Below are 27,577 nucleotides of genomic sequence, written 5' to 3'. Positions count from 1 at the left end.
TGCGAGTTGGCCAGGACCATGTGGGATGGCTATTTTGCGGGAATTGGATTATCATGGGTCATGCCTCTTAGGCCTCGTTTGGTTACACAGATAAGATGAGAAATTTGTGAATAATAGTGAAATAATTTGTGAATGGTAGTGAAATAATTTGATTTAAGATTTTTATGGACAAAAAGTTGAATAAAAAATTTTTTAAGTTAAAAAGATGGTTATAATATAATTTTTTAATATAATTTTTGTTTTGAAATTTAAACAAATTGAATTGGTTTTTGTGTTTTATTTGCATGTTTGGGAAAGTTGTAATGATTAGGTAATGATTAGATGAAAAAGTTAAAAATTTGAAATTGAAAAATGTTTGTGTTTGAATGATGTTTGGATGTTGAGTTGAGATGAAATGAGATGATTTCAAAGGTTTTTGAAACCAAACCAGACCTTAGGCTGGTGGTTCTTGGTTTTTGTTTTTGGGAGTCTCCTGTGGTTTCTTGGTTTCCTAAAGACAGTTCTGTTGCAGGTTGATGGCAGCTTGCTGTTGAGATTCATTTTGATTGGACTTGCAATACCTAAGATTTTAATAGGACAAGTTCTTGGGATAAGGAAGGTCGGCAGCTTGGAGTTCTAAGGCTGCTTGGACTCCATTGGCTGCAGGATTCCTTGGCTTCCATATAGATTTAGGACTCCTAACCTTTACAGAAATACCCTCCAGACTTGATCAAGGTTTCTTGGGCCAAAATTAAAAGTGCTCTTAAGCCCATAATCCATAAATGTTATATCAGCAAGGGATCATATGCCCATGGGCTTAAAATCCAAAAACTTCAGCCCTTACCATAAGATTGAGGGCTCGGCTGTGACAAACTGGTATAATACTCGAAGTTTGCTTTCTACATGGATTGATATTTGATTGGTTATGTTAGCATAGTAGTTAATACCTACAATACTTGAGCTTTTTTGGTCATGACCTTTTGGTAGTTTTTTATGAAAGAGGAATCTCAGAGACTACGGAAATGCAAAGTGTTTTACCTGGTTAAACCTTGGACCAATGTAACGCTTTCCCATCACATGGATTAGGTAAATCATAAGCTTTTCTCTGGTGGGACGTGGCCCTATTGATTAATCCCAAGGGTTCAAACCTTAGACTTGGAAGGAGCATACCCACCAATACCAAGGCCCTTACCACTTGAGCCTACCCTAGGGATTAATTTTTATTGAACCATGTACTCTGTTTTGATTATGGCTGTCAAATATCATAGATGTGTATATAATAAAGCACAAGAGTGTTATATAACATGTAGTGTTTATATTTTTTGTAATTAGTTGATTTCTTGATATTCATGTTGCATGATACTCTAATAAATTGAGTTAAGGGTAGATTGTAAAACCTTTTTATTGTAGGTTATGGATGTTTGTAATTACACTATCATTGTTAAAAATGTGCATTTTACTTCAATTAGGTGCGCCCTTGCGCTTTACAATTTGAGCCCTTGCGCTTTACACTTTGCATCTAGGCTCTAGACGATATTTGCACTTATGTGTGCCTAGTGCTTTCACCAACACTGCTCTGCTTATAAAAAAAAGTCTATGCTCATTCCTTGTATGAGTGGAAACTCTACTACCATGCTCACTTTCCACATTTGTAGAATCTCTGAATTCTTGTTACCCTTCCCTTAATTTGGTGTTTTCTTATTGTATCTATCCAATGTGTAGACTCTTTCAACACAGATGGGGTCTTTATATGAGAGGTTGCTATAACCGGTATATAGGCATCATATTTTGATCTATTTGCGATAAGATGAATGCATTGCGTACAGTTTTAGTCTTTTATTCCAGTTGGTAGTGATTCATCAATGGCTTTTCCCTCTTGAGGGGATTAGTGTATTCTTTGAGTCATTAGGTTTGTATTGTCTGTGGGTTGGTTTAGATGGGGTTGTGCAAGGAGGTTTTTATTGATCAGAAGTTGTTTGAGTTTAGAAAGGAGAATGCAAAGTGGTGGAGGATTATAGAAAGTAGTCATCGTGGTGTGAAATACATTTCAGTGGATTGGAAACTCTGGGTTGGCTGGGTTCTATGGTGAAGGATTGTGCAGTAACAGTGGGTACTCAGGAGTTTCTGCGAACTCGTAGAAAAGGAGACATTGTGATAATAGTGAGGAAGGGACGTAATTTTAATGGTAGTTTCATCTCCATCTCAGAATTTGGTCGTGATAAGAGAAGAGGATTGCTTGTGATTCCGGAAGGAAGGAAGGGGGAGGGATGGAAGAAGCTTGTTGATATTTTAATGGAGATGGCTGATATCCAGATAGTTGCTGCAAAGAAGAACAAAGGTGAGGGAGGTGCTCCATCATCGTGGGCAGGAGGTGCAAGGTCGTACAGTGAGGTGCTGAAGAAGATACCGTATTGTGCTGCGTTAGACGTGGTGTCAGGTGTAACCATATCTGAGGACGTGCAGCGGCATGGTGTAGCAGAAAGCAGTTTGGTGGGGCTAAATGAGGAAAGCATTTTGAAGATGTTAACGGGATTGGAGGAGAAGATCGGCTTTGTGTTAGATGAAATAAATCATCTAAAACGCTGCGTTAAGGGTAAGGAGGTGGTGGGCCGAAATGGTGGGCCTGACATGGGTCTGGGCAGAACAATGGGCTTGGGCAAGGGTCAGGCATCAAGCCCTGTGAAGGCCTGGAGGGCAGTGGAGACAGTCGGGTCGGGGAAGGGTCTCGAATCTGTGATATCGGATCAGGGACAGAGAGTGGCACTGATAACATTACCGGCAACCCTGCCGGCACAGAAGTTGCCGACAACCTCGGTCGACCCCTCTGGTGAGATGGGAAAGGAGATCTGACTCGGATCCGAGATTTCGGACCAGGGTCATGTTGCTCCTGTGGGGCCGATAAATGCATTATCGGCAACCCTGCCGGCACAGAAGCTGCCAACACACTCGGACGACCACTCAGGTGAGACGGCGAAGGAGGTCCGACGGGAAGAGGAAGAGGTAGAGGAGGGGGAGTTTCTGGCGTTAGCGTGTGCGTCATCGTCTCCCGAGATATTGTTGGAGAATGGATTCTCGGAACTTTGTGTGGTGGACGAAGCTCCAGAAGAGGGGCACGAGCAGTCTGGTTTGAGGGATAGAGAGATGTCTCTTTGCGGTGAGATGTTTACGCGGGACAGTGAAGTGGTTCAGAGTGGTCTTCCACTTTTGGTGATGAGTAGATCTGCTGAGTTATTTTCTGGGGATGAGTCTCCTCTTAATAATATGGTTGTAAATGGTGAAACAAATAAGCTGGATGTTTCGGTGATTCCCAAGAACAGTGTTGGGGAAGAGGGGGCTCTTACTCCTTTATGTACACTCCCTCCCAGTGATTATGGGAGTTGTTCGATGAATTGGATTTTTAAAAAGGTAGAGGAGTTACAGAAAATTTTCGGGGTCTCTTTTGGAGGTTATGAGGAACAATTTATGGCCCTTCTAGTGGCTATTGAAGCTAGCCGTTCGAAATCAGCTTCAAAACAAGATAGGGAACTTAAACGCTTAACATGCTCCATCAATTATGATGTCAAGGAGGGGAGTAGTGGAAGGGTTAGATCAAAAGGGAGGGGTAAGTTAAGTTTTAATGAAGCCTAAGATCGTTTCTTGGAATGTAAGGGGTCTCAATGATAGGGAAAAACGCCTTCGGATCAAAGCTCTATTGAGACTATGGAAGGGAGATGTGATATGCTTGCAAGAAACAAAGTTGGGTTTTATTGATAGAAGTTTTGTGCGTAGTATTTGGGGATGTTCTTATATGGGTTGGTCCTATTTGGCCTCTCAGGGAGCATCAGGTGGAGTATTATTAATGTGGGATAAAAGAGTGGTTGAGGCGATTGAGGAGTGTGTTGGAGAGTTTTCGGTTTCGGTGTTATTCAAAAATGTGAGCGATGGGTGGATTTGGGCTTTTGCAGGGTCTTATGGTCCTAACATAGATAGAGATAGACGACGGTTGTGGGAGGAGTTGGCGGGAATACACTCTTTATGGGATGTGCCATGGTGTATGAGGGGTGATTTTAACATTACTCGTTTTCCTAGTGAACGATCGGGGCATCATCGACACACTTTGGCCATGGCGGAATTCTCTGAGTTCATCTTTGATATGGATCTTATGGACCTCCCTTTGGTGGGTGGTGAGTATACTTGGTCTAATGGCCGTGCTTGGTCGAAATTGGATAGATTTCTTGTCTCGCCGTTATGGGAAGCTCGTTATCCAGAAGTTAGCCAGAAAAGGTTAGCTAGAGTCAGCTCAGACCATTTTCCCATCCTCTTAGATTGTGGTGGCATTCAAGGGGGTCGCCGGTATTTCAAGTTTGAGAATATGTGGCTTAAGGTGAACGGGTTTGTAGAGATGGTGAGAACTTGGTGGACTTCATACCAGTTTAGTGGCACTCCGAGTTTTATTCTTGCAGGTAAGATGAAGGCTCTAAAGCAAGACCTGAAGAAATGGAACTTGGAAGTTTTTGATCACATTGACAATCAAAAGTCTATTTTGTTGGAGGAGTTGCAGGAGTTGGAGGGTAAGGAATTATTGGGAAGGGCCTCGGAGGAGGAGTTATTGAGAAAAGTGACGGTTGTGGCAGAGTTGGAAAGGGTTTTGCTGTTAGAAGAGACTTCATGGCGTCAAAAATCCAGAGCCCTCTAGTTGAAAGAGGGTGATAGGTGTACGAAATTTTTTCACAAAATGGCTAATTCTCATCGACGCAATAATGCGATTGAGTCGTTACATTCAGGTACACAGGTGCTATCTTCTTCGGCTGATCTAGAAAGTCACATTGCACATTATTATGAGACTTTGCTTACCGAACCAGTAACTTGGAGGCCGAAGCTTGATGACTTACCGTTTGAGGCAATTGATCCGCAGCTTGTGAGTGTATTGGAGAGACTTTTTGTGGAAGATGAGATTTTCAAGGTCATATCTGGTATGGCTAAGGACAAAGCACCGGGTCCGGATGGTTTCTCAATGGGTTTCTTCCAAACTTGTTGGGATGTGGTGAAAGGTGATGTCTTGCGGACGTTCAGTGAATTTCATGCTTATCAAAAGTTTGAAAAATCACTTAATGCGACTTTTATCGCACTCATTCCAAAGAAATATGGGGCATCGAATATTCAGGATTTTTGCCCAATAAGTTTGATTAGCAGTGTCTATAAGATTATTTCAAAGGTCCTTGCTAATCGGCTTAGTCTAGTGCTGGAAAATATTATCTCCAAGCCCCATAATGCTTTTATTCATGGGAGATATATTCTTGATTCGGTGCTCATTGCAAATGAGTGTTTGGATGCTAGGTTGAGGGAGGGAAGTCCAGGTATTCTTTGCAAGCTAGATATGGAGAAGGCTTATGACTATGTGAACTGGGATTTCCTTTTGTATTTATTGAAGATGTGTGGCTTCGGAGATAGGTGGATTTCTTGGATGCGTTTTTGCATTTCAACGGCCCGGTTTTTAGTGCTAGTTAATGGCACTCCTGCAGGTTTTTTTTATAGTTCGAGGGGTTTGCGACAGGGTGATCCATTATCTCCCTTTCTTTTTGTCATAGTTATGGAGGCGTTGAGCAAGATGTTGCAGGCTACTGTTAGTGGGGGTTTTTTATCTAGTTTTCAGGTGGGAAATGGCTCTGGTAGCTCTTGTATCATTTCACATCTTCTTTTCGCAGACGACACTATGTTGTTTTGCGAAGCGGATAGGAGTCAGATCCAAACTTTGCGTGCATTATTACTTTGTTTTGAAGCAGCATCAGGGCTTAAGGTGAATCTTGACAAGTCCGAGTTGGTTCTGGTGGGGGTGGTCCCTAATATACGCAATCTAGCAAGTCTTCTGGGTTGCAGGGTGTCCTCGTTCCCAATGAAATACCTGGGCCTTCTGCTAGGTGCTACTTTCAAGAGTAGAGCTATATGGGATAGGGTGGTAGAAAAGATAGAGAAAATGTTGGCTGGATGGAAAAGGGTGTATCTTTCGAAAGGGGGTCGTCTCACTCTTATCAAGAGTACCCTTACAAACCTTCCCACTTATTTTTTATCCCTTTTTCCTATGCCTGCAGGGGTGGTGAATAGAATTGAGAAACTCTTCAAGGGATTTTTATGGGGAGGCTTAGGGGAGGAGAAGAAAGTTCATTTGGTTAATTGGAAGACAGTATGTTCTCCAGTGGAGTATGGGGGGTTGGGTGTGTGTAATTTGAGAACTTTTAATAAAGTGTTGTTGGGAAAATGGCTTTGGAGATATCATATGGAAGATGGTTCTTTGTGGAGGGAAATAATAGATGCTAAACATGGAGTTGATTGGGGTGGTTGGTGTTCTAAAGAAGTGAGAGGGGGGCATGGAGTGGGGCTATGGAAGTTTATAAGGAAGGGGTGGATTATTTTAGTAAATCATATTCGTTTTGTTGCAGGTGAGGGTAACCGAATCAGTTTTTGGCGGGATGTGTGGTGTGGAGATCATGCATTGGAAAGGGTGTTTCCAGCTTTATATCGTATCGCAGTTAACAAGGACGTTTCTGTGGCGGAAGTGCGATTATTTGCTCATGGTTCGCATCAGTGGAATATTCTGTTTAATAGAGACATTCATGATTGGGAATTATCTATGGTTTCAGATTTTTTCAGCTTGTTTCATTCTTTAGGGTCTACTATGGCGCAACAAGACAGCTTGAAATGGAGGTTCCAGGATCATAAGAAATTCTCAGTAAAAGCGTATTATAAAATTCTGATTTCATAGGATCACACCTCATTCCCTTGGAGGAACATTTGGAGGTCTCGAGTGCCCGCTAGAGTTGCTTTCTTTGTTTGGAATGCCGCCCTTGGGAAGATCTTAACCACGGATAATTTGAGAAAAAGAGGATGTGTTGTATTGGATTGGTGTTACATGTGTAGAAAGAATGGAGAATCGGTAGATCATCTTTTACTACATTGTGACGTAGCAAGAGGGCTATGGGATGAGATTTTTCGACGGGTCGGTGTGGCTTGGGTAATGCCTAGGAGAGTGGTGGAGCTGATGGGTTGTTGGAGAAAATTGCAGGGCAGTCTTCAAGTGGCAGCAGTTTGGAGAATGATTCCGTTGTGTATCATGTGGTGTATTTGGACGGAAAGGAATATGCGCTGCTTCGAATACAAGGAACGAACAATGTTGGAGCTGAAGAATTATTTTCTGCACACTTTATTGCTTTGGTTTTCAGCTATTGTATTAAATGGGGATGATATACATGAATTCCTATCTTTAGTTTAACACTTGTAGAATGTATCTAGGTGTTCAACTGTTTACTTCCTGTGTACTAGGTATATGCCTATTTCATTCACATCAATAAAGTTTATATCTTACTTATCAAAAAAAAATCTATCCAATGTACCATGGTTGCACCCCTAGCGCTTTGATAAAATCTGTTCCTTTACTTGTAAAATTTCTATGTAAAAGACACTATGAGCTTCAACTCCAATGGGGCTTCCTACTGTTGTAAGAATAAGGTGGAGGGTGAAATTGTGGGTTCAAAACTCACTGGGGCACGTCTAACTCACCAATAAGAGAAAAAAAAAATATATAAATAAATGTGTGTTCCTACTTAATATGTTATTGGAATATTAGTATATGCTTTAAAGACTTAAGTATTTAGCCGATCCTTATTGGTATTATTGGTATTATTGGTTTTAAATATGTGTATGACTCTGTCCTCTTCAGTTGGTGCCAATGGATCTGGAAAAACGAACTTTTTCCATGGTGAGTGACTACATGCTTTTGGTGATGTTTTTTAATTTGATTACCGGTGATTTTATTGCAAAAATAATAACCTTTTTGATATGCAAAATGTGTCTTTACAGCGATTAGATTTGTACTTAGTGATCTCTTCCAGAACCTGCGTAGTGAAGATAGGCATGCCCTGCTTCATGTATGGTTCAACACATACTGTTCATTTTCAAGCAAGCATGTTGAGTCGTTCTTTTGATATTACTTATTCTAGATTTAATGTATTTTTTGTACCATTATTAACAGGAAGGTGCAGGACACCAAGTTTTATCTGCATTCGTGGAGATTGTGTTTGACAATTCTGACAATCGCATCCCGGTAACACTTTGTAACATAAAAATTTTTCTTTTTTCCTTGATGCTTCTTTTAAATCCTAGGTAGCTTATTATTTTATTTTTACATTAAGCTTGTGAATCAGAAAATTCACCAAGTTTTACTACATTTATTTCCAGCAGCAGGTAGTACATGACACTGGTGCATTTGTTGGATCTAGATGATTATCCTTTAGTCTGCTACTATACTTTCTCTTATGCATATTGATTGGAAAATTGTTTTGGATATTGAAATAACTTGGGGAAAAATGAAAACGACTAATGCAGGTTTAGTAAGGAAGCCATTTTTAAGGTTCTTTCTTTCCAGGGTTGTGACACAATCACATTAGTTAGTGGAAGGCGGGACACTGTCCACATGGCCTCCTATAGTTTGAGTTCTACCAAAGATGAGAGTTTTTTGTTTGGGTGAAGCCAGAATAAGGATTATTTTGATTTCTTCACTCTCTGTTTGGTGATCACTAATGAACAATTTAGAGTATTCTGTAGCATATCATCATATGCCCTGGTTATTCTTTGCTAAATGATTGCGATTGTGTCTCTTTAGTTATTTTTTTTAATTGTTTTATCTTGTCTTTGTTTCATGGGTAACGAAAACATTGTTGGATGAAATCTTTAAATTACACTAGGCTTTTAATCCGTGTGTTGCATGTGAAACTAGAGCTTTGCATAATAAAATGAAAATTTAGTTCTAAGGCAAGTGTTGCTTGAGGTCAGACAAAATGACAAGCTTGCAGCTAAAAACTTTTGGCCATTTAAGGTGCTTCAAAAAGTGGGAAAGGTAACTTATAAAATAAATGGTAAAGGTAGTCTATAAAAAACTTATTCAGAAAAACATATAAAAAATGGGAAAGGAGTCTATCTGCTTGACTTGATGAGGATTAAAGGCGCCACAGTTTTTCATCTGCCCTAAAAAATATATATATTTTTTTTGGGGGGGGGGGGATGAGCGCATTTCACCTCAGTTGCCAGATGTTCATAGTACATGCATTGAGCCACAAGCTATTCCGGGGAGGCATAAAAGTTGGAACCAATCTGATATTTTGGTGCATTGATTGTATTACTCTCCTACCAATGCTACATGGAAAAATGAGTGCCTCGTCAAACAATTTATAGAATTCAACCTTGAGGACAAGGGTCGTGATTTGATGGGAAGAGCATTACACTTATATTGTGTGTGAGAAATGTTGTCAACTAGTAGTGTCGTGAACATATCTGAAGTTCGTATCCTTGTGGCAAAAAAGGAAGAGTGCTGCTGTCGTGTGTGCTTGCTGTTCAGTTTGTTTGCTAGAGAGAGGTTCTGATGTTTACCTGTTAATTTAGTATGAGGAGTCTGTTATTTGAAGAGTTAGAAGTAAATAAGGCTGTAAGGCCATAGGTAGGAAGTTTTATTGGAGTCAACTTAGGAGTCCTTAGAAGACTGCTGTTATTTTCTTACGTTATAAGTTACTTTATGGTACATGTTATGTGGTTGGAATTTCGTTTTTAAACTGCTGATTTCTATCTAAAAAGTTCATCCAGAAGTTCGGTAATTAGTTTGTATCGTTGGAGCTGGGGTACCTCTATTACCTCAATCATCTACGAAAACAGATCCGCTAGTCTTCCTATTGACATGCCAATTACCAGATCAATTAGTCAAGGTCATAGCATAAACACGTCTATGTTATCAATTAGCTCTCTCTCTCTCTCTCTCTCTCTTCCCCCTTTTTATTTATTTAATATCGAATACACTTAGGTCATGTTGTGACTTAAATATATGAAGCAATTTGAATAATCGAGAGCTTGGGTGCCTGACTAATGATTTGAAAGTTTAATCTCCTACCTTGCCAAGCCAAAGAGCAGAATTAAGTTGATTGCTTTAATTGTCTTGACTTTGTTATATCTGCACTTGATACTTGTATTGGTGTCCATATAAAATGCTAGACCAGAGCATGCATGCAGGCCCCTGAAGAGATACATGACAAGGTTATCTTGGGGGAAGATTTACAATCGTGGTCTTATCAGCTCCGAATTGTAGTTCGTGTATATAAAAACTATTCTCTCTCTCTCTCTCTCTCTACTTTAAATAAGATAGCTTATACCATATTTGATGGTACCATGAAATATTCCATGTCTGTAGTTGTAATTACTGGTACCCCTCCCTTTGTTTTTGTTCTTGGACACAAGTTGGGTATGCCAGATGCTTTCTTGGCTGGGCTGTTCTTGTTTGTCTACTATCTTAGTGCTCTTCACCTCTTTTCAGGTTGACAAGGAGGAAGTTCGCTTGCGTCGAACAATTGGCTTGAAGAAGGATGAGTATTTCTTAGATGGAAAGCACATAACGTGAGTATTGACCATTGTTTGGGAAACTCATATTTTACATCATATATGGTTTTGTTTATAAGCATCTTGGACTTCCCGTTGAATGATGAAGCCTAACATGGGTAACATGATTTGCAGGAAAACAGAAGTTATGAACTTATTGGAAAGTGCTGGGTTCTCTCGCTCAAACCCTTACTATGTTGTGCAGCAAGGAAAGGTACGAGCGATGTTTCAACTAAATTAAATTTCAGTTTTTCTGCTTTATGATTCATGTGACACATGGTTATTTTATTTTATTATTGGATATATTTATCCTTCTCTGATTGTATCTGGAACCTTTTCTTATAGATAGCATCATTGACATTGATGAAAGACTCTGAGAGATTGGATTTATTAAAGGAAATTGGTGGCACTCGAGTTTATGAGGAGAGACGACGTGAAAGTTTGAAAATTATGCAAGAAACTGGTGAGTCATTTCTTTCCTTTTTTCTTTTATGTATGTAATGATGTATATATGACTTTATTTTATGCTTGTGTATCAGGGAATAAAAGAAAGCAAATAATTCAAGTTGTTCAGTACTTGGATGAGAGATTAAAGGAGCTGGATGAAGAGAAAGAGGAACTGAGAAAATATCAGCAGCTTGACAAGCAGCGGAAATCTCTGGAGTATACTATTTATGATAAGGAACTTCATGATGCCCGACAAAAACTAGCAGAGGTCAGTTAGTTTTGGATGCTTGGATGTGGAGTATTATTGTCATTTCTGTTTTCAATACTTGGATGAGCTCAAGAACTTTATCAACACTCTTTTCCTTTGGACTGTATCTGTAGACTTTAACAGTCTCAACTTGCATGAATGTTTAGCATCTTTTTCACCTTCTAGATAGATGTCTCTCTTGTATACTACTGTATACTTGAGTTGCACTTTTTGCACTTAAAAAAAGTTTCTATGTGAAGGTGTAACATATGGTATTCCGGATCTATGTTGTACACATGAATTATTTGTTCATGTATAAATTTAAAATTTTTAAAAGTTTTGTATAGCAATTGCTTTGATGCTGAAGGTTATACAATATTGGTTCCAGGTCGAAGAGGCACGGAACAAAGTTTCTGAAACATCAGCAAAGATGTATAACAGTGTGCTGGATGCTCATGAAAAGTCTAAGGACTTGGAGGAGACATTGAAAGATCTAACAAAAGAAGTTCAAGGTTTAATCAAAGAGAAAGAAGCAGTGGAAAAGCGACGGACTGAAACAATAAAGAAGCACACAGAACTTGAGCTTGACGTCAAAGACCTACAAGAAAAGATCTCTGGAAATAACCGGGCTAAAGTATTGTTATGGTCAATTCTTCATAGTATATTAGTATATATATACATACGTATTTGTAAAAAAAAAACATACCTATTTGTATGTATATATATAGGTATGCGTATATGTGTGTGTAGATACATATGCATATACAAGTGCATTTACATAAGAATTTGGCAAATGTTGATGCTGAAATTGCTTGTTTCAGGAGGATGCTATGAGACAGCTAGGGACTCTACAGAGAGAAATTCAGGACTCAATGGATGAGCTTGAAAAAATTCGTCCCTTTTATGAGAATCAAGTCATAATGGAAAAGGAGATAGCAAAAGGGTATGTCTATCCTGGTTAGTAGATACAAGTTTTTCATTGTTAAAAATCTATTTACAACGATTAATGACACACCCAACACACCAATGATGTAGAAGCTTTCCACATCAGCTAGCATTGCAAAATATTGGCTTTTTCACTTTTTGTTTTAACTGTAATGGGTTTCACGGCGAGTGGTGTTTACACAATGGCTTATAAGTAGCCGAACTCTTTTCATTATTTTTGCCAACTTTTTAATGCTGTAATCTGTGTTTTTTCTCCTTTTAGGATTCAATTTGTTTAGTTCTTTTATCTTAATATGGTGAGATATCTACATGTGTACATATATACTTATATAATAATAAAACTAATGGCAGTAATAATAATAATAATAATAATAATAATAATAATAATAATATACCAAGGCATTGGCATCCTATTGGCCAAACTGGGCTTGCTTGACCAACACATTATAGTGGAAATAAATCTCTGAACAGTTACACCACTCCTGCCCATGTCACTTTGTTTCATTAATGTCATCTCCGATCGTTTTGGATTGGTTCGGTTATTGCATTGCAGGTTGTTTCACTGAACAACATTTTAGATGAGTTGTGTTTACAATCAATAAAATTATTGCTTTTTTTTCTTTTATCCCTTTTATTTCTGTGGGTATTCCTTTTTATTTATCTGAACTGTGTCCTAGCAATATTAACGTGATAAGAGGGGTGGACAAAGATAAAGCTCCGGGTCCAGACGGTTTTTTATGGCTTTTTTTCAGACCTGTTGGGACATTGTTTGGGAGGACGTCATGAAGGCAATGTTTTGAATACCGTACCGGATGCTGTACTGGTCAAGGCACTGGAACGAAATATTTCGGTACTGGTACCGTTTCGGGATAGCGTTTCGGGATAACATTTCGGAATATTCGATATATAAATAAATTATATATAAAAATTATATTTCAAAATAATAGTATATATATATAAATAAATTATATATAAATACATATATATATATATATATATAAATTATAAATAGTCTAGTCTGAATTGTGGGTTAAAAAATAAGCTTGTAGTTTGAAAAAATGAAAAAAAAAAAAAAAAAAACTGGCCGAAATTGAACAGGCCGAAATTGAGGCCGGTACGTCCGGTACGGCCGGTACGAAATAGATATAGTTACGAAAAATTTCGGACGTACCGGCCGGTACGGTACGAAATTTAAAACTATGCATGAAGGTCTTTCTTGAATCCCTACTCGTTTATGAAATTTGAAAAAGGCTTAATGCCACTTTTATTGCACTCATTCCCAAGAAGGCAGGGTCAGTGGAAGTGAAGGATTTCCACCCCATTAGTCTTGTGCATGGAGTTTAGAAGATCATATTGAAGGTTCTTGCCAATCGAATGAGTGTGGTTATGGAGAAGATTATTTCGAAGACGCAAAATGCATTTGTAAAGAGGAGACAAATACTTGATTCAGTGCTTATTGCTAATGAATGCTTGGAAAGTAGAATCAGAGGCGGAGATCCATATATTCTTTGCAAATTGGATGTGGAGAAAGCTTATGATCACGTTGATTGGGATTTTCTGTTGTACTTACACGAAAGGTATGGATTTGGGGAGAGGTGGTGGAAGTGGATGAAATATTGTATTACCACTGCTAGATTTTCAATTTTGGTGAATGGCACCCCCATGGGTTTTTTTAATAGTTCCTGTGGTTTGAGAGAAGGGGATCATTTCTCTTTTCCTCGTCGTTTTAATAATGGATGTTTTGAGTAGAATGTTGGAGGCGGCGGTGGATGAGAGTTTTCTTTCAAGTTTTTTGGTGGGGGGTTCATCTTATGGCAACATAAATGTATCGCATCTACTCTTTGCTGATGACACATTAATTTTTTGTGAGTCGGATCATGAACAGATTCGTTCACTACGGACCCTTTTACTTTGTTTTGGAGCTGTTTCAGGTCTAAAGGTGAATTTGCCAAAGTCAAATGGTACTTGTTGGTTCCGTACATGATATATGGGATTTGGCCAATATTCTGGGTTGCAAGGTGTCATCTTTACCCATGAAGTATCTTGGTCTCCCCTTGGGGGCCCCTCATAAGTCAAAGGCGATGTGGGATGGTGTTATTGAAAATATTGAGAAGAGATTGGCAGGATGGAAAATGATGTACTTGTCTAAATGGGGAAGAATCACCTTCATTAAGAGCACTTTATCTAACCTTCTTATATATTTTCTGTCTTTATCTCCTTTGCCTGCAAGGGTGGCTAATAGATTTGAAAAGATTTTTCATGCTTTCTTGTGTGGTGGCATGGGGGATGAGAACAAGTTCCATTTATGTAATTGGGATAAGGTTTGTATCCCAATCTCAAGAGGAGGTTTAGGGGTTCAAAAGCTGAGAATATTTAATAAGGCACTCCTAGGGAAATGGTTATGACGGTATCACTAAGAGGGGGGGGACGCCCTTTGGAGGAATGTAGTTGATGTCAAATATGGGGGAGCATTTTTTGGGGTTGGGGTGTTTAAATGTAGCAATGGGTTGGTATGGTGTGAGTGGAGGTTTATATCAAATTGGGGGGGGCATTAGCAATTTTAGATTTGTGGTGGGTGAGAGATCTTGGATTAAATTTTGGCATGACATTTGGTGAGGGAACATTGCACTAAAGAATGCTTTTTCCTTCTCTCTTTAGGATTGGGTTTGATCAGGGAGCTTCTGTGGCAGATTACATGGTCAACTCCAATGGCTCTTTACAGTGGGATGGAAGGTTTATTAGAGTTGTACATGATTGGGAGGTGGGTGACATCTCAGATTTTTTCAGCATGTTGTATGCCTTTAATATGGAACATGGTGGGGAGAATAGGTTGCTGTGGATCACCCCAGGAACAAGAAAGTTCTCGGTCAGATCTTTGTATAAGGCTATGTCATATCAACCCCCTAATGACTTGGAAGCTCATGTGGAGGAGCAAAGTGCCTCGCAAGGTTGCTGTTTTCGGCTGGCTGGCTTCTCTTGGGGAAATTCTGACAACCGATAATTTGAGAAAGTGTGGTCTCGTTATTATGGATTGGTGCTTCATGTGTAAAAGGAATGGAGAATCCGTGGATCACCGACTTCTACATTGTGAAGTGGCAAAGGGTCTCTAGGACGAGATTTTTAATATGATTGGTATGGCTTGGGTGATGCCTAGGAGGCGGTGGATCTTCTGGCTTGTTGGAGAGGAATTCAGGAATAATCGCCATATTGCTGCCATTTGGAAGATGGTTCCCCTATATTTGATGTGGTGTATTTGGCTTGAGAGGATCGAGTGTTGTTTCGAAGATAGAGAACACTCGTTGGGGAGGGATTAGAGATTTTTTCTACCATACGTTATTTCTATGGGCATCGGCTATTGTATTGGATGGGACCTGTTTTCATGATTTCTTTGTTGCTTTCACTAGTTCTTAGCTTGTAACTAGGTGTTTTCTCTTGTAATACCCCGCGTACTTGGGTATGCCTCTTTACGTGGTTTTAATAAATTTATTTTTACCTCTAAAAAAAATATTATGCAAATGCATGTGTATTTTGTTTAGGGTGATATTCTTGCTAGAGCGATTGAGCTTTTTGTGTGCTTTGGAGAAAACTTGCTACTAGTTGCTAATATCTTTTCCTCATCATAACTGTGACACAGGATAATGGAGCGAGAAAAGCAGCTTAGCATTCTTTATCAAAAACAAGGCCGTGCTACCCAGTTTGCAAGTAAAGCTGCTCGTGATAAATGGCTTCAAAAGGAAATTGATGATCTTAACAGAGTGCTTTCTTCAAACTTGGTGCAGGTAAGAAATCACAACAATTTGGTTGAGGACATTGCAATATGGTTTTGGATGCAATATAGTGTTGTCTAGATATTCTATCTTGATAGCACATTAGGCTTAAATTTGTTTTGTTTGGTGAAGAGCTACCTGGAAAAATACCATAGTAGAGAGGCACTTAAAGTTGAGAAAAGGAGTGGAAGAGGAGAAAAAGAGGTTGAAATGTGAAAAAGGAGTCGGTTACTATTGACTGTCAGCATACATGTTTTATACTAGAGTAACTATAACATAAATACAACAATACCCTTAATTTCTAAGTGTAACATGTTCCTATACAAAATATGACAGCTCTAACAATACCCCTCAAGCTGGAGCATACAAATCAAATGCCCAGCTTGTTGGAGAATCCCTGAAAGGAGGCATGAGATAATGGTTTGGTGAGAATATCACCCAGCTGATATTCGAAGCGAATATAGGGAGTCCAATACGTTTCTGCATCAATAAATCTTGAATAAAATGACAACCTACTTTGATATGGTTAGTACGATCATGGAAAGGATTGTTGGCAATAAAGATTGTAGCTTGATTGTCACAGTGAATCTGCATAGGATTAGAAACATCAAAACCTAAGTCGCAAAGGAAGGAGTAAACCCATAACATCTTGGAACCAGTATGAGCCATAGTTCTATATTAAGCTTGAGCACTAGAGCAGGCATCAACATTGTGCTTTTTACTATGCCATATAACAAGTTACCACCAACAAAGGTACAAATAGCCAGAAGTGGAGTGTCTATTAGACCGACTTCAAGCCCAATCAGCATCACTAAAACCTGTGATCGAAAATTTAATAGCTGGTTTGCATAACAAACCTCGACCAGGGGCACCCTTAAGATAATGAAGATATGACAAACATCATCAAATTGAGGTTGACAGGGACCATGCATATACTGGCTAATCACTCCAACGACACAAGTAATGTTAGAGTGAGTCACAGTAAAATAATTAACTCCCCAACCAAGCGTTGGTATCAATTGATATCAGTAAACAAAGCACCTTGCTCACCATCAAGTTATATTAGTAGAGTCCTTAGGAGTATTGTAGGTCAAGTACCCAAGAGACCAGTCTCAGACAAAAGATCAAGAACATATTTTCATTGAGACAGAGATACCCTGAGAAGAACGAGCAACTTCAATCCCAAGAAAATAGTGAAGAGCACCCAAGTCCTTGGTATGAAATTGCTTACTAAAATATTGTTTCAAATTGGTAATGCTTGTTGAATTGCTGTCAGAGATAAATATTTCATCCACATAAACAAGCAAGACAATGATGCCAATGGAAGTGTTGAACAAGGACAGAATGGTCAGCATTGGAACGCTAGATTCCATAAGTACAATGGCATCGAATCTATCAAACCAGGCACGAGGAGATTGCGTAAAACCTTATAAGGCTTTCCTTAATTGACATACAATGTGTTCACTACCATCAACAATATATCGAGGGGGTTGATCCATATACACTTCCTCTTGGAGATCTCTATGAAGGAATGCATTCTTTATATCAATTTGGTATGAGGGCCGAGAACGACTAATAGCAATTGAAAGCAGATTCCGAACAGAGTTGAGATGGGCATTGGGGGAGAAAGTCTCTAGATAATTAACACCATATGTTTGAGTGTACCCTTTTGCAACCAATCGCGCCTCGAAGCGCTCAATAGAACCATCAGGAAGATATTTAGTAGTATAAACCCAGTGACAACGAACTGATTGCTTCCCTAGGGGAAGAGTAGCAAGCTCCCAGGGCCGATTCTTTTGAAGTGCACTCATTTCCTCATTCATAGCATGCTCCATCCAGATGAAGCCAAGGCCTGCTTATAAGATAAGAGAATGGAGATAAAGTGTGATACCCCATACTGACTGATGAGTGTAGGTGATGTATGAGATCCTACATTGCATGAGAGGGAAAAGTTATTGCTCTTTATAATGATCTCAATGGGCTCCAATTATACCATTGACTAATCCTTTAGGAATATGGGCCTACATGTGGGTAGGGCCTCCATAGGGTGTTACAAATGGTATCAAAGCCTATTTAAATTAGAAGTGTGGGACTTGAGTCGTGACACCTACGATGGACTGGCTTGATGAGAATGTAAGAATTTGAAGTGGGGAGATTGTGGTACTTCATAGTGAGTGATCAGTATAGGTGGCGTATGTGATCCCACATTATTTGAGAGAGAGAAGTTCTTGCTCTTTATAATGATCTCAATGGGGCTCCCAATTGTACCACTGACTACTGACTAGTATTTTTGGAATATGAACCTAGATGTGGCCATGGCCTCCCATGGGTTGTTGCATAGAGGATAGGGCATATGCAAAAAACACAAGCAAGAGGAAATACGATCATATGAAACAAAACGAGCAACAGGTGTTGAGTACTATTACGCTTACCTCATTGTAAGGCAATGGGTAATTCATCAATATTCAAGGGAGAGGAGAATGGAGCGGGGACCTCTAACAAAAGAGATGTAGAGTCAGGGCTATAAGAAACAACAGACCTATCTCGAGATTGTTGATAAATCTGAAACAGAGAATCAGGACAAGAATTTGAGGGTATGGGAGGAGGAGAGGATGGTAAAGGTAACGGAGAGTTGGAGAAGATAATGAAGATTCCCCCTCATGACTTGAGATAAGGTTAGAAGACAAATTCTGACAAGATGAGATTTTCCACACATGCAACATTACCTGAATCAGCTAATGTAGCAGTGGAAGAAGGAAGTGCAGTGCTTAGGCACTGAATAAGCTCGCTAAGTTGAGTGGTGAGTGCATCACAAATCATGAGAATCAAAGCCAGAAGGTATATTCCCAAAAGAAGTAAAAGTAGATAGTGACTTAGTAGCTCCATCGATGACTTGATGTACATAATCTGGCTTGCCATACTTCACCCAAGAATATGGCTTAGTATGATTAGTACCACCGCAATGATCACACTTCTTGTTACCATGTTCACCATGACGGGGACCACGGCCTCTGTGGCCGCCACGAAAACCCCCAAGGTGGCTTCCACGACTGCCACTATTTGAAACTAAAGCAGAAGACTCTGAGGAGGTGACAGCTGAGTTTTGCCCCATGTATGAGCACAACAATTGAGAATATGCATTAGCTGCTGTAGGTAAGGTCTGACTAGCAAGAATTTGATCTTTGAACCCATGTAGATTAGTGTCTAAACCAGAGAACAAGTAATCATAAAATCCTCCCAATGAAGTTTCTGCTGCTCCAAATCAGTAGTAAAGGGACGATACTGTACTAGTTGATCCCACAAATTCTTAAGAATACTATAGTATTTGAATTGTGTCGAAGATAGGGAGTGCTCTTTGGAGGAGATTGGATTACCGTTTATTAGAACTCTCTTTCTTTGGGCCAAAGCTGTAGATTTCAACGGCCTCGATTTTCATGCTTTTCTTATTTCTATTTATTCCCCCTAAATAGGTGTAATCTCTTGTATGCTACCTGTGTTCTCAGTCTTTGCCTATTCGTATTAATATAACATAATCGATTACCTGTAAAAAAAAGTATTCGAATTGTGGTCTTCCATTCTCAAGAAACATTAATGTGAAAAAGATGCAGCAATAGATTCCCAAATCTTTTTGGAAGAATCGCAAAATTCAACTGTGGAAGCAATTTGAGGCTCCATACTATGCCACAACCATCCCATAACAACCGAATCCTCACTCATCCAATCCTCATAAATTTCATCTTCCATGGCAGGTGGATTACCCGTCAAGTATTTCAATCTTTGTTTTCCACGACGGAAGATTTTCAAAGCACGTGCCCAAGCTAGATAATTTAGACTATTCAACTTTTTCTAGGTAATTTTTTTTTGATTAGTAATAACTTTATTAATAACAATGTAATAGGCAAAGCCCGAGTATACAGAAAGTATACACAAGAAACACCTAATACATTCTAGAACTTAGAAAAACGAAGACAAGAACGCGTTTACAGCCCCACCCTTCAGTACAATAGCAGAGAACCAGCTAAGTAGAGTGCTTATAAAAAACTTCCAAAATGCATCTCTATTGCGTTCCCGATCATTAAAGCACCGCTCATTTCTCTCCAACCAAATACACCACATAATACACAAAGACATCATTTTCCAAGCAGCTGCCACTTGGGAACAAGTATGCATTTGAAAGTTGGTCCAGCATGTTAGGAAATCGACCACTGCTTCTGGCATAACCCAGCACAGTCCAACCCTTCCAAACACACCATCCCATAGCACTTTAGCCATTTCACAATGAAGTAGTAGGTGGTTCACTGATTCCGCTTCTTTCTTGCACATAAAGCACCAATCCACAATAATAATTCCGCGCTTCCTCAAGTTATCAATAGTTTGAATATTCCCTATTGCTGCTGTCCATACCAAAAAAGCCACCCTTGACGGAACATGAGCCTTCCAAATCCTCTTCCAAAGAAAGCCAATATGGTGCTGATTTAGTATCACCTTATAAAAAGACCGAACTGTAAATTTCTTAGAGGCTGTTTGATTCCAACAAAGTTGGTCCCTGCCCTGTCTTCTTAACTCCACTGAATACAACTGTCTAAAAAAATCAGTAACCTCCTCTACTTCCCAATCCTGGACAGATCTGGAGAAGCCTACATCCCAAAGCACCACTCCATTGGAAGATACCATCACGTCAGAAACTGAAGCTTGCTTATTAGTCGCCAACCTAAAAACAACCGGAAATGCTCGATACAAATCAATATCCCCACACCAAACATCAGACCAAAATCTGATTTTTGAACCATCACCAACCGAGAAGTTAACTTGTTTTAGGAAGCGACCCCAACCTTTCCTAATAAACTTCCATAGACTCACTCCATTCGAATCCCTGCTCTCCATGGTACACCATCCTCCCCAATCACTACCATACTTGCGATCAATCACCCCCCTCCACAATGCTTCCTCTTCCCCATGATATCTCCATAGCCACTTCGCCAACCTTAGGCATGTCATTATCAAGGGATAAAGAAGGATTTGCCTCAGCCATAACAATCAAAATCAAACAAACTTGAAGAAGTTTGATGCAACCAGACCACAAAGAATGTCCACAATCACCAAACAGCAAACAAGGTATCAACCTTAAATCAACAATAAAAAAACCAGCACCTATGACAAATCGAGCACACCCGATCCATAGAAAAACCCAAAAAAATGCAACATATCGTCAAACCAGCAACAACTGAGTGTTTCTATACCCTATTTGGCTGAAATGGAAGGATACCCTTGCAACAAAAACCTCAAAACAGCTCCGGATTTCCAGATTGAAAAATAATTTCAAAATTCCAGACATAGAAAACTCACACCAGATGGCTCCAACAAATTCTGCAAAAATCACCACAATAACCAGTAGGCTTTGGTGACTCAAACCATGTGGTTGCTGGAGTTCAGCACTGACGTCAGCGTACGGATGCTGATGTTATATCGTCTCACTCAAGCCCAGATAACCTGCAAACTTTTGTGCTTATACTAATGGGTGGATCGGTTCCTTTTTCTTTAATTGGAAGTGATGAACTACATCATGAGTGTGAGAGAGTATATTGATGTAAGAACAGCAAAGTTGCAGAACCCCACCGATTGTCCACATTGTTTTTTCTTTTTTTGATTGGTGTTGCATTAATTTCTTTTTCTGCAACGATGCGTGGCATATGGTCAGTATCTTCCCTACTGCTGCTGTCCATACGAAGAAAGCAACCTTTAAAGGTGCCTCTTCCAAATGTTCCTTCTATTCTCCTAATAGTGATGGGCCTATGAAATGGACAGACCTTGAATTTCCCTTTCTTAGAGGGATTTCATGACATTAATGTGGTTATTCTCCGGATGCTTCTTTAAAACATTAATGCGGGTGAAAATGGCTTGACAATTAGCCTGAGTTATAGGGCAATAGACACTGAATTTGCAGAAGTCTAGGAACATCAGGCATATAGAGGATAAAGTCATGGATATGGTAACAACAGTTGAACATTTACCAGAGATGGATGATAAAGAGTCACCGACTATCCCGATGTTTTCCTTGCCAAATCAATGCTTATAAGAGGAAAAAGTGGTAGATGTACTAGTCATCTATGAATCTTCATTGTTGAAAACTGGAGAAATAGATACAAGATCTTATCAAAAGAAAATTGGAGAAATAGATAAGCACTGAAATATGCTAAGGGATATTTTACCCCAAGGCTTGAGATTTTCATTGGTATCATGCTTTTTTATACTCCCCTAGGAGGTTCTAGAATCAAAGAGGAATTCCTATAATTAAGAGACACTCGACATAAATATGGAAAGCACAAATCAAGGACTAAATCAAATCTGCTAGCTCTACACCAATCACGCGCATCAACAGGCATAACAATTTCAACATTACAAGTAAACAATATCCGTACTTTATGCAGTGACTAGGCCGGGGGGGGGGGGGCTTGGCTCCCCTAATGCTACGACAGAAATATATATATATATATATATATATAATATCCTTGTCCCAGTTTGTATATCTCCCTTAAATTTTGACACTTTTATTCTTGCTCTTGTTCACAATTTTTTTTGATAGGTAATAAGCAAATTGCTCTTGTCCACAATTCAAACTTGGCCTTGGCCAATGCTCTTAAATGGCCAGTCTTAAGGGGTACCTTGCAAATTGACAAGTTTTTAATAGGTCTTTCTTATATATCATCAAATTAGAATTTGGTCACTTAGAATTTTATGGTAGCTACATTTTTTTTTTCTTTTGCTATTTTATTTCAAGAAATTAAATTATAATATAATATTCACATTAGATGTAAAATTACCAGTATTAATGGAAGAATGCAAGTTTGAAATTTATTTTTTTCTTTCTTATTTTTTTACTTGGTTTTTTTTTTTATCACTTTGTGAAAAGGTATTCCTAAAAAATTTCAATTCAATTCAACAAACCCCTAGGGGTTGGCTCAAGTGGTAAAAATCTTGGTCTTGGTGGTATGCTCCCTCCAAGGTCTAAGGTTCGAATCCTCCTAGGTGCAAGCAATCTCTAGTGGCCATCGGACTGAGGGATCTTCCCCTTGAATTACCCAAGGTGCACTTGCGGAAAATTTCTTGTTGAGGGCTTGCGCACTCCTGAGATTAGTTGGGACACTGTTTTCGGACACTTGGTGCCAATAAAAAAAAAAAATTCAATTCAACTATATAATCAAGACCTAAAAGTACCCGGCCCATCCAAACTTATAATCTTTTCTTTGTCCCTAGGACCATAATGGACTATTTTTCTTAGTTGATGAAAGGATAAATTGACAAAATTTGAAACTGTTAGCCTCTTAATTGCAATTGCAAATGTAAAATGCTGGGGATGAAATTGAAGCCACTACTCTGAATATCAGGCACCAAAAATGTTACTTAAAATAGACGAAAAGAGGGGGGGGCACCCCATTTATTACCTATTGCTTACGTAAACATAGCTCCATAAATCAATAAAGTTTTTTGAATATTGCTACTTGGTCCTTAAGATTGGCATGGTGGGACATGCATTATTTATGGTGTTAAGTCAATGTAAATCACTAAAGCAAGCGTTGAATAGTACAACCTGGCCCCTGAGAGAGAGTGAGGGAGGGAGCCGTTGGTTTGATGGTCTGTCTGTATAATAGATGTTTCCTGGTAAATGGTTCAACTATGTCAGTAACATGATTTTGGTAGGTAAGCAATTAACTATATCACTAACTCAATGTAACTCAACATAGCTGTCATTCATGCTATTGTCCTTTAAATAACCTCTGTAGCAAGACTAACTCAACAAAGCTGGATTCCTGCTGTTGTCCTTTAAATAATCTCTGTAATGAGGCTTCTGGCATCTATTTTTCCATTTGTCTATGAAATGTACCCTTTAGTCTTTTGCTTGGTTTGATAGTATAAACATGTTGTAGTTCTCCAAGACCCTAGATCAAGAAGTGAGACTCTTAAGACTTTTAAATGTTTAGTGATGCTTGCTATTCTGTTCTATAGCTTTAGTATAATTCGCATCTATAAATGTATTACGTATTTCTAAAGTAGTTGAATACAGAGAAGTAGTGGTAAGTTGCCATTTTATTTTCTGAGACAAAAGTTGACCCATTGGTTAGTAGGGTTATTTGCAATTTTTCTATAATGGGAAATTTTCCATTTTCTGTGTAATTGCCTTAAAATTTTGATTACTACATCTTCCTGATTGCTGGTGGTCTAGTTCTTCTGCCTTTTGGTCATTTGGACTACGATAATGATGCTTTTTATTGTTTAGAGAAACAGAGATCAGTCATACATGATTTATTAGTTGACTTCTCTATACCACCTTCCTTCTAGCTCTCAAATTGTTTCATATCCTTGTATTTCATTTTCAAGTTCGTTTCTTTCCTAGATTAATTACTGTCATTGAAATATTTTGTAATTTATAGATGACTTTGCAATCATAGATAACTTTAAAATGTTTTATTGTCTTCTCTTTTATTTTGGCTGCAGGAGGAAAAACTTCAGGATGAAATTCATCGGCTTGACAGTGAGTTAAAAGAGCGGGATGTCTACATTGATGGTCGCAAAACTGAAATTGCTGCTATAGAATCCCTTATCTTTCAGTCGCGTGAAGGGTTTAGTCATCATAAAGTTCAGAGAGACAAACTGCAAAATGAGCGGAAGTATGGTCTTTTGCTCCTTTGATTGATTAAGGCTATTCAAATATTCCAATATGTTTAAGGTGGTTAATTTTGTAGGAGCTTATGGGGCAAAGAGAGTGAACTTTCGTCAGAAATTGATAAGCTGATAACAGAAGTTGAGAAGGGAGAAAAGAGCCTTGATCACGCAACTCCTGGTGTGAGTAATTGTATCTTGAGCTGTTTTACTTTCTTGTTTGTGAAACATGGTTGTCAAAATGCCTTGGGAAACCTACATACAAGTGACACAATCAAAAGTGTACATCTTGGCTCAAATTTTATCTGCACAGTTGCAGTAGTATTGAATGATAAGTCACCATGCATTTTGCAAGTTTAAATTTCTATTTTTGATAACTAAAGCAATCTATCAAAAGCACAGATGGTCGCTACCTATGTTCATATGAAGCATACAAGATGAAACACTCAACTAGGGAGAAGAAGAAAAAGAACAAAAATTAAAAAAAAAAAAAATCTAGAAAATTACAGAAATGGGAGCTGTTGTGAGGAGCCAACTAACCATACAAGGGATAAAACATATGGATTTTAACTCTTATCACTGTTATGCAATATTCACAGGCTTGAGCATTACAATCTTGACAAATTCAACACATTAAGCACAAAAGAATCATCTTCCAAACTTCTAATTGCAATAACCTCCAAACAGAATTTTCCAACAAGCTATAGTTCCACCACCTGTTGATGCATGAGCCACTTGATCCCAAACAAACAGAAAATCAATATTAGTAAGTCCCTAGTCACGTCACAGTGAAAAAGAAGGGGATCAATTGTTTCACTATCTACAAATATGTACAACACCATTCTGTTATTATGAGTTGTCAAGTGATGTGAAAGTGTTGAAACTTGGATTTTACACAATTTCAAACTATCAACGAATGATCTAATGAAGGCATGACCCAAGTACAAAGGAAGCATACAAGAGGACACCTAATTAGAAAATAGAAATAGGAGAAGAAATAAGAGAATCATGGAAGCTTAGCACATTAAAATCTATAAAAGCTGCCCAAAGGAATGAAGTATTGAAAAAGAAAGTTCTAAGCTCCTCAATCATCCACTCTCGATCTGCAAAATTTGTACCATTCATTTCCCTTCAAATGCACCACACTAGACAACTATCCTCTTCTACTGTGTTTCAATTTGTGGGCTGCTATATTATGCAAAGAGATTTACAATTATTCTCGGCATTGCCCAAGCCAGTCCAATTAGACTAAAAAGATCATTCCACTAGGTATTGCAATCTCACAATGGAGTAAAAGATTTTGTACATAATCCACGCTCTTTCTGCACGTATGGCACCACTTTGTCATGTGATAGACTTTTCCTTAGCCACCACTGAAAGGCCAGATAGAAAACTTCCATCAACTGCAGCTGATGAAATTTTGCTGAGATCCTCTGTGATAAAAACAAAAGTTACAATGACAATGGATCTCCATCTCGAACCACATGAAATAATCTGTTGGCAATAGATAGTATTATAATAGCAGTTGACTTCAAATAGTTGAAACAAGATCCATAAAGTTGACTATGATTCAAATTGGATGAAGGTTGACAAGAGTGATCTTAGCCTTTATCCTAAAATATAATGAAATATAAATTTGTCATCTTCTTCTCAATTTTGAAAGTGATATATTATCATAATTAAGAAAGTGACAAATAATGCCAGAGTTCCTGTAATGCTTATGCTTTAGATATCATAAATTGCACACAATAAGTGGCGAAGGCTTTTTAGTTAATTTGTCTAATTATTTAGTAATTTTCTACTAAATGTTAATGTGTAATTATTTAGTAATTATGTTTTTTTATTACTCTCTCTCTCTCTCTCTCTCTCATTTGACTCTTCCAAGTGGTTAGATAAATAATTTGGAACATAGTTCTTCATTAAGGCGGTGTTGTATCTACTACATTTTTTTTCAATTACACTGTATCTATGCACAGGATGTGAGGAGAGGGCTGAAAACAGTTAAATATATCTGCAAAGAGTATGACATTCGTGGGGTGTTTGGTCCAATTATTGAGTTGCTTGATTGTGATGAAAGGTTTTTCACTGCGGTCGAAGTTACTGCTGGAAACAGGTATATACAATCTTTGTTTGTATGTTTGTTTGTTTGTTTGTTTTTTTTTTTTTTTTCTGGCCTTTCTTTCTTGGAGCTGCATGTACCGTAATATGCAGTTGGGCATCTAATCTAGCTAGTGGTGTCATGAGCTTCTGTTTTCTTCCATGTTTGATTTATATCTTTACATATTTGTTGTCTCTACAGCTTATTTCATGTGGTGGTCGAAAATGATGAAATATCAACAAAGATAATTAAGCACCTTAATTCATTGAAAGGGGGACGAGTTACTTTTATACCTCTGAACAGGGTGAGAGCTCCTCATGTATCTTATCCACAGAGTTCTGATGTGGTTCCCCTATTGAAGAAATTGAAGTTTTCTCCCAATTACACTGCAGCATTTGCGCAGGTTAGCATTTGCATACTTATAGACTTTGGCTATGCATGGTGTATGATGCTCTTTCTGAGTACACCCACGTTACACGAGTGAAATGGAGATTATAAAAGGAATATAATATATATTTAATGTTTATATAACTATCAGATGTAGAAGTGCGAATATGTAGTTAAATCTTTTTATATGATGTTTATCTTTTTTTTTTTTATTTAATATTATCCTGTCCAAAGCTTCTTTCTATATCACATTCCTAATATTCAGTCACTTGAAATCCAAGAGCTATCATGCTTTAGAAGGGGATGGGGAGCTATTTCTAGCCACACTAGATTCAAGGTGGGTGATGGCTCTGACTAAATTTTGGTAAGACTTATGTTGTGGAGACAGGACATTCATGGAAGCTTTCCCAATAGTATATAATTTAGCAAGAATGCAACAGGCTTTACGGGTCGAATTATTGGATTCTTCCAATGGGTGTCCCCTCTGTGGAATATTAGTTTCTTCAGAGCAACTCATGACTGGGAAGTGGAAGTTTTACAGATTTTTTTTAACTCTTATAATCTACTAGATTTTGTCTTGGAGGTGTAGGTAAGACCCTCTGGACCCCTTCTATGAAGGGAAGTTTACTGCCCCTTCAAGCTATCAGGTTCTTATAT

General features: G+C 38.5%; 1 protein-coding gene across 2 annotated transcripts in view; it reads left to right on the top strand.

The window, feature by feature from the left end:
* Positions 1-27,577, top strand: part of LOC109013990 (structural maintenance of chromosomes protein 3) — a 41,248-nt gene that overhangs the window by 3,335 nt on the left and 10,336 nt on the right. For both annotated transcript variants that reach the window (XM_018996281.2, XM_018996279.2), the window contains exons 4-17: positions 7,673-7,711; positions 7,813-7,880; positions 7,985-8,056; positions 10,310-10,389; positions 10,507-10,585; positions 10,717-10,834; positions 10,911-11,086; positions 11,454-11,699; positions 11,887-12,008; positions 15,645-15,789; positions 24,271-24,443; positions 24,519-24,618; positions 26,412-26,548; positions 26,735-26,936. In XM_018996281.2, the coding sequence (XP_018851826.1) occupies positions 7,673-7,711; positions 7,813-7,880; positions 7,985-8,056; positions 10,310-10,389; positions 10,507-10,585; positions 10,717-10,834; positions 10,911-11,086; positions 11,454-11,699; positions 11,887-12,008; positions 15,645-15,789; positions 24,271-24,443; positions 24,519-24,618; positions 26,412-26,548; positions 26,735-26,936 (1,757 nt within the window). The remainder of the gene's footprint in view (positions 1-7,672; positions 7,712-7,812; positions 7,881-7,984; positions 8,057-10,309; positions 10,390-10,506; positions 10,586-10,716; positions 10,835-10,910; positions 11,087-11,453; positions 11,700-11,886; positions 12,009-15,644; positions 15,790-24,270; positions 24,444-24,518; positions 24,619-26,411; positions 26,549-26,734; positions 26,937-27,577) is intronic.

Source organism: Juglans regia, chromosome 14, assembly GCF_001411555.2.
Source record: "Juglans regia cultivar Chandler chromosome 14, Walnut 2.0, whole genome shotgun sequence".
Lineage (NCBI taxonomy): Eukaryota > Viridiplantae > Streptophyta > Magnoliopsida > Fagales > Juglandaceae > Juglans > Juglans regia.
Note: the sequence above shows the minus strand (reverse complement) of the source record. Positions and strands in the feature narration are given on the sequence as shown.